This window comes from Mizuhopecten yessoensis, unplaced genomic scaffold (assembly GCF_002113885.1).
Source record: "Mizuhopecten yessoensis strain PY_sf001 unplaced genomic scaffold, ASM211388v2 scaffold3805, whole genome shotgun sequence".
NCBI lineage: Eukaryota > Metazoa > Mollusca > Bivalvia > Pectinida > Pectinidae > Mizuhopecten > Mizuhopecten yessoensis.
Window position 1 is genome coordinate 88,733 of NW_018405228.1, and position 5,911 is coordinate 94,643.

At 40.2% G+C, this 5,911-nt stretch overlaps 1 protein-coding gene across 1 annotated transcript; it reads right to left on the reverse strand.

Moving 5' to 3' along the window:
- Positions 1 to 1,023: 1,023 nt before the first annotated feature.
- LOC110448037 lies at positions 1,024 to 3,691 on the reverse strand. Its single transcript, XM_021494067.1, has 2 exons — positions 3,474 to 3,691; positions 1,024 to 1,785 (listed from the first exon to the last, which is right to left on the reverse strand). Exons 1-2 carry the CDS (start codon positions 3,552 to 3,554, stop codon positions 1,087 to 1,089), a joined length of 780 nt encoding a protein of 259 aa, XP_021349742.1. The 5' UTR covers positions 3,555 to 3,691; the 3' UTR covers positions 1,024 to 1,086.
- Between the last annotated feature and the right edge of the window lie 2,220 nt (positions 3,692 to 5,911).

Sequence of the window (5,911 nt, forward strand, 5' to 3'; positions counted from 1 at the left end):
AATCAGGGGTTTCTAGGGAAACAGTTGGTTATCCAGAGGAGTCTAGGGAGGCAACGGATTAACCAGACTAGAAGTGTCAATGGAGACAACGGGCTAACCAGGGGTTTCTAGGGAAACAGTTGGTTATCCAGAGGTGTTTAGGGAGGCAACGGGCTCACCAGACTAGAACTGTCTATGGAGACAACGGACTAACCAGGGGTTTCTGGGGAAACAGTTGGTTATCCAGAGGTGTTTAGGGAGGCAACGGGCTAACCAGACTAGAAGTGTCTATGGAGACAACGGACTAACCAGGGGTTTCTGGGGAAACAGTTGGCTATCCAGAGGTGTTTAGGGAGGCAACGGGCTAACCAGACTAGAAGTGTCTATGGAGACAACGGACTAACCAGGGGTTTCTTGGGAAACAGTTGGCTATCCAGAGGTGTTTAGGGAGGCACCGGGCTAACCAGACTAGAAGTGTCTATGGAGACAACGGGCTAAACAGGGGTTTCTGGGGAAACAGTTGGTTATCCAGAGGGGTTTAGGGAGGCAACGGGCTCACCAGACTAGAAGTGTCTATGGAGACAACGGTCTAATCAGGGGTTTCTGGGGAAACAGTTGGTTATCCAGAGGTGTTTAGAGAGGCAGCGGGCTAACCAGACTAGAAGTGTCAATGGAGACAACGGACTAACCAGGGGTTTCTAGGGAAACAGTTGGTTATCCAGAGGTGTTTAGGGAGGCAACGGGCTAACCAGGGGTTTCTAGGGAAACAGTTGGTTATCTAGAGGTGTTTAGGGAGACAGCAGACTAACCATAAGTGTCGAGGGAGACAATTGGCCAACAGGAAAAGTTTAGGGAGACAACGGGTTTCCTGAAGAGTTTAAGAAAGAAGTGGGTGATCCAGAAGTGTCCATGGAAACACGGGGCTATAGAGAATGTTTATAGGACAGCACCGCCAATAATAGAAACATAGGAAAAGACCAGTGTATGGGTCTTTGAATGACTTTAAATAATGATAGGGAATTCGAGTTTAAAAAAAAAGGTTATTGTACATATTTATTTTCATTACAGCAAGCACAATTTAGTTCTTAGGTTCGGTATGTGTGAACATTATTCCGAAGATTTAGAGTCATCAGGCAGTGGTTCCAAGCTCTTTAGTTCGCAGCCCTCAATATTGACGATAACAAATCCGTCTTCAGTAGCACAAGACGATTCAGAGACATCTTTAACCGGCACATCTTTAACTGACATCTCACAACTCTGGATAGGTTTAGGCGTACATGTATTTTGCGCTTGAGATTTTAGCTTGCTTAGAAAAGCACGTTTGCCTCTTGCCATAATTTCTTCTTTTCTCAAGAGAATATTCTCCTCTCGCGCTTTGAACTCGTGGATTTTAGCAGAAATGGAATCGTGTCGCGTGCGTTGACGCCCGCGGGCAAGCATCACTCTCTGTTCTACTCTTCGTGCATCTTCCTTCAGCTTTTTGTGATCTTTCGGCTCCCACAATTCTTTCTTTCGATGGAATGTGGACGTGCATGGTTGTTTTGTTACAGATTCTTTTTTCTCGACCTTTTCCTTCTTAATGGGCTTAATGGGTCCGTGGCAGACTTCTTTAAGAAAAGAGTTTGGAAGACGTCCGTTGAAAAGTAAAGTGACCAAGTAGGAGGTACCGTAAGACCAATAGTTGGGACTATATCCAGGATGGAGGCGGAGTTTAGCCGCGGATTTATTCCGTGCGGCAACAGGTGGTAGTCGGTCTCGAAATGCCTGCGCACACGAGGTGGCGAAAGGAAATGCTAATCCATCGACCTGAAACAAAAAAAATACATGAAGTTTAAGATGTTTTACATAAAATACGTATTCAATATTTTGTGGTATACTGAAAGCCACCGGTAGGTTTGACGTAAAGTTTGATTGATGGTGAAATTAATTACCCTATGGAATATTAGATATGTATAAATATAGCATCACGTAGTATTTTTCTGTTTGATTCTTGTTCTTCTGGAGGCCTTATGAAAGCAGAAATTATTAAACATTAATAATTGGGTAACTTTTGTTTCTGATTGATATTAATGATACTGTTGATATTATAGTTAGAGCATGTGTGTGAGTTACATGGTAATTGTGCTAGGTTTGAATATGAACAGTGAGATACGGCGCAAAAAGAAGCTGCTCGCATAATAACAGAATTTCCTTCGTGTGATAATTTACGTTTTCTAATCCATTTCTAATCCAAGACAATGAAGATATCTCCAACTGTTGTATCAGATTTATAACAATTTAACTCTTGAATATTGGCGAAAATAACCGTGACGCTCCATTTCGACTCACACCACACTTTATGCATTCTTCTATTCATCCAAAACTTTTTACTGTTTTTACACTTACCCCCGCCTATCTATAGTACTTTGTGCTTAAGTTTCAGGGATCGTGACTGCAATATTTTATATCCAAACTCAGACACCAGAGTAGTTCCCTTGTGAATGGTACAGTATGTAGAGCTATTTGGTTTGTTTGTGTTTTACGTCCTATTAACAGCTATGATCATTGAGATGATTTGGTTTGTTTGTGTTTTACATCCTATTAACAGCTACAGTCATGTATGAACGTGCCAGGGGTGGTGGAGGATAGCCGGAGTTACCAGAGAAAAACCACCGACCTACACGTAGCTACGGCCAGCACCTGGCGACTGCCCAACAAAGGCCTCGAACCCGCGACCCAGTGGTGGAGGGTTCATAGTACATATGTAGCAGAATGTCAGTCGCCTTAACCCTTTTAACTATATTTAGAATGCAAACTTTTTACGAATGAAAAGGTTATTCTGGTATATTCTAAATTCGTTGAGTCAAATTTGGAAATAATTTCAAATCCAAACAGCCGTTTGATTTCTTCATAAACAGGCAAAACAAAGGAAAATGTCATTTTCCGATATCCATTATATGATTGACATTTTACCGGACCCCAAATGGACTAGCAGTTTCATCTTAAATCTGTTTCAAATTCATATAGAGTTTGACGTGATTTACTAAACACACAATGTAATTATAGTACGTGTATCACTGCAGACTTTTTTTTAGAAAAATAGGCATGTGACCTAACGCCTTTTCACGTCAATCGGGCAATCGAACACCGGGCGTTTTGGTGGAAGGCGAAAGCGCTATCCTTTTTTTTTTTGCTGCCAGATCAGCTCCCACGTGGAAATGTAGGCATAATTTAATTCTTTCCTGCAAATGTAGTGTAAAACTCCAACATGTGTTTTTTGTTGTTATATAACGTTACGCTCAAAATAGGAAATACTGTTAGTTTCATTGCATTCATCATCACTTGTCTTTTAAATATAACGAAGACGTTGTCTTCCTCTCGTAAGTTTACAAGGATACGCCCTGAGGAGCATAAAGTGCTTAAAACGTTGTTAATTGACATAATTGACATAATTTAATATATGACAGGATGGTTGCCATAATATGACACATATAATTGACACGCAAACAACTTACCTGTCTGGTCCTGGTGGAGACGTTTGGGTGTAAAGAGCTGGGCCCGGGGATGTTAAGCGAGGGTAGAAGGACCTCCGTCATGGCTAACGGTCTCTACCGGGGGATGTCCCACGAGATTCACTTCCCATGGAACGTCTAAAACATCCATGTTTTAGCTTTGATAAGCTTACCAGCCATGTTGTCCTGCCCCGGAAGTTTCCAAGTAGCAAACCATGTGATTTGGGCTGTCCATTGTGACGTCATTGCCTCAGATGCATTGTGACGTCATCATCTTTGTTTGGCAGTCGGCGCATTAAACTGATAGCTTCTACTGGGCATAGGTAACATCAAACTACTAATATGATAAAAGTTTCTTAAAATCTGATTTAAATAAAATAGCTTTGTCTTGTAAATTTACATGTATAGAGGTGAAATAATGAAGACTCATCGTGGCGTCACCGAAATATGGCCGATGATAAGAAACTAATACAATTGTCTCCCGATGACAAACATTCGCCAACTAATAATAATTTTAAATCGTTCACTTCTGCGACGGTTCTGTACTTTAGAACCAATGTCCTACTGCAGGTAAGCCACATGGGAATTTCACGGTAATTAACCTTCTCTTAATTTTGCTTTGGATATAACTGTGGTCGTACTGGGCCAGATCCGGGTCAACTGGTTAGAGAGACCGTTTTGTGCCAAAGATCCGACCCGGCCTGCTCCCTGCATGAGGATTTACATTTTTAAAAACTGCTGTTTGTATCTATGTATAGTTATTCGTCGAGTTAAATTCAAATGCCACTGGTTAGCTCCCTTCATACACAATCAGCCAATATGCTCCTGACAATTCGCAATCGTTGGTAAGTTCCCTTTAGATATATATACCTATACCGTACACACTAAGCTAACTATGGCACTACATAATTCGTTGTAACTTTAACATCCGTTTTGAAAAGTTAAATACGTGCATATGATAAACTTCCTGTTCAAGAACTTCCTGTTCATCTAAAAGGCAAAGTATATAATGTAGTTTCAACATAGCATGGTGCCATATTTTTACATAGTTCTTTACATGTGCTTGCAATATCAAAGATATACTTCAGGTCAAAGGTCAGATTTTTTACCTGCAACAATTACGAAATATATGCAGGAAATAACGGTGGCTGATTTACGATATTTCATTGTTTCGTCTTTTCGACCCAAAACTAAAGAGGATACTTCATTAATAGTTTGCTCAGATGCCGTTCGTCCGTTTCCCTTTTTTCGCGAAATAGTCATAGATGGTATTGTGTTCTGTGACTAAGACTTAGAAATGCCGGAGTAATATGTTGGAACTGGACTGGGACGATCGCCATCGACCAGGTACGTAAGTCAATTGGTTTAAACGTCCGTCTAGAGGTTGGAGGTCCCGGGTTCTAATGGTTCGAATCCCGGTCTGGCCGTGTATTTATACTCAACAAAGCAGCCATTAACCACTACTTAAACCTATAAACGGTTTATCGACCTCCGACAGATATCATTTACCTCCTCCTTAATCTCATCTTTCTCACATGGATAATGCATTCCATCACATGAACTATAAATACGAGCATCTTTGCATATGATAATTTCTAAACCTTCCTGACACGACCTCCAGTTATCTGCGTCATAAGTTTCTGTTCGGAACCCGTCTGTCACCATTATTATCCCCCACTCCCCTTGAAAATGTCAAAGCCATTCCAGACACATTCCAGAACTCACGTCACGGTGTCATTCCAACGTTAAACAACTACATGCGTTGTTCACATATCGTCTGCTCATTTCGCTCTTTGAAACCCCCAATGATTATACATACGATTATTTTTACCGAAAGTCGATCTACACCACTTAAACGTGTCAAATTACTCTGAACACATTAGTTTAGGTCCAAATATAGTTGCAACAAATGTTCAGGTCCCTGTGATTGCGAACGCTGGAGAGACATTTTATATTTATATATATAAGTTGTCGTTTAAATTACTTGAACCGAGTGACACTGATACCGATATTTATTTTTTATTTTTAACGAAGCACCGGAGATTGCGCTTGTGAGAGCTTACTTCTTACTTCGCAGCAGACATCAAAAAACATCCGAAGTCCTGGTGATGGTTAAATATTTTTATATATTAAAGAAATTTACTACAAGTGTTTCTCAGTTACTTAGAAACTCTTTGTATCATTTCTTTTAAAGCTAGGTAAGATATTTAAGTGTCAAGTTTTTAACTTTTCAAATATGTTAAGAAAATTGAAGACGTAATCTCCCATATTTACATTTGCTCTGTATCCTTCCATTGTAATGCATTGCGAAGGCAAATGATGTTATGAGACTATAACAACATTTGCTATTGTAACGTCATCAATCTCTATTGTGACGTCATCAATTTCATTGGTGTCAACACTTGATTTGCTGGTCAAAAACTGTTCGAAATAACTAAATA

Coding starts and splice junctions, on each gene's coding strand:
- LOC110448037 (XM_021494067.1), bottom strand. CDS start 3,554: ATGACGGAGGTCCTTCTACCCTCGCTTAACATCCCCGGGCCCAGCTCT. Junction 1,786..3,473: donor TCTCCACCAGGACCAGACAG/GTAAGTTGTTTG, acceptor TTTTTGTTTCAG/GTCGATGGATTAGCATTTCC.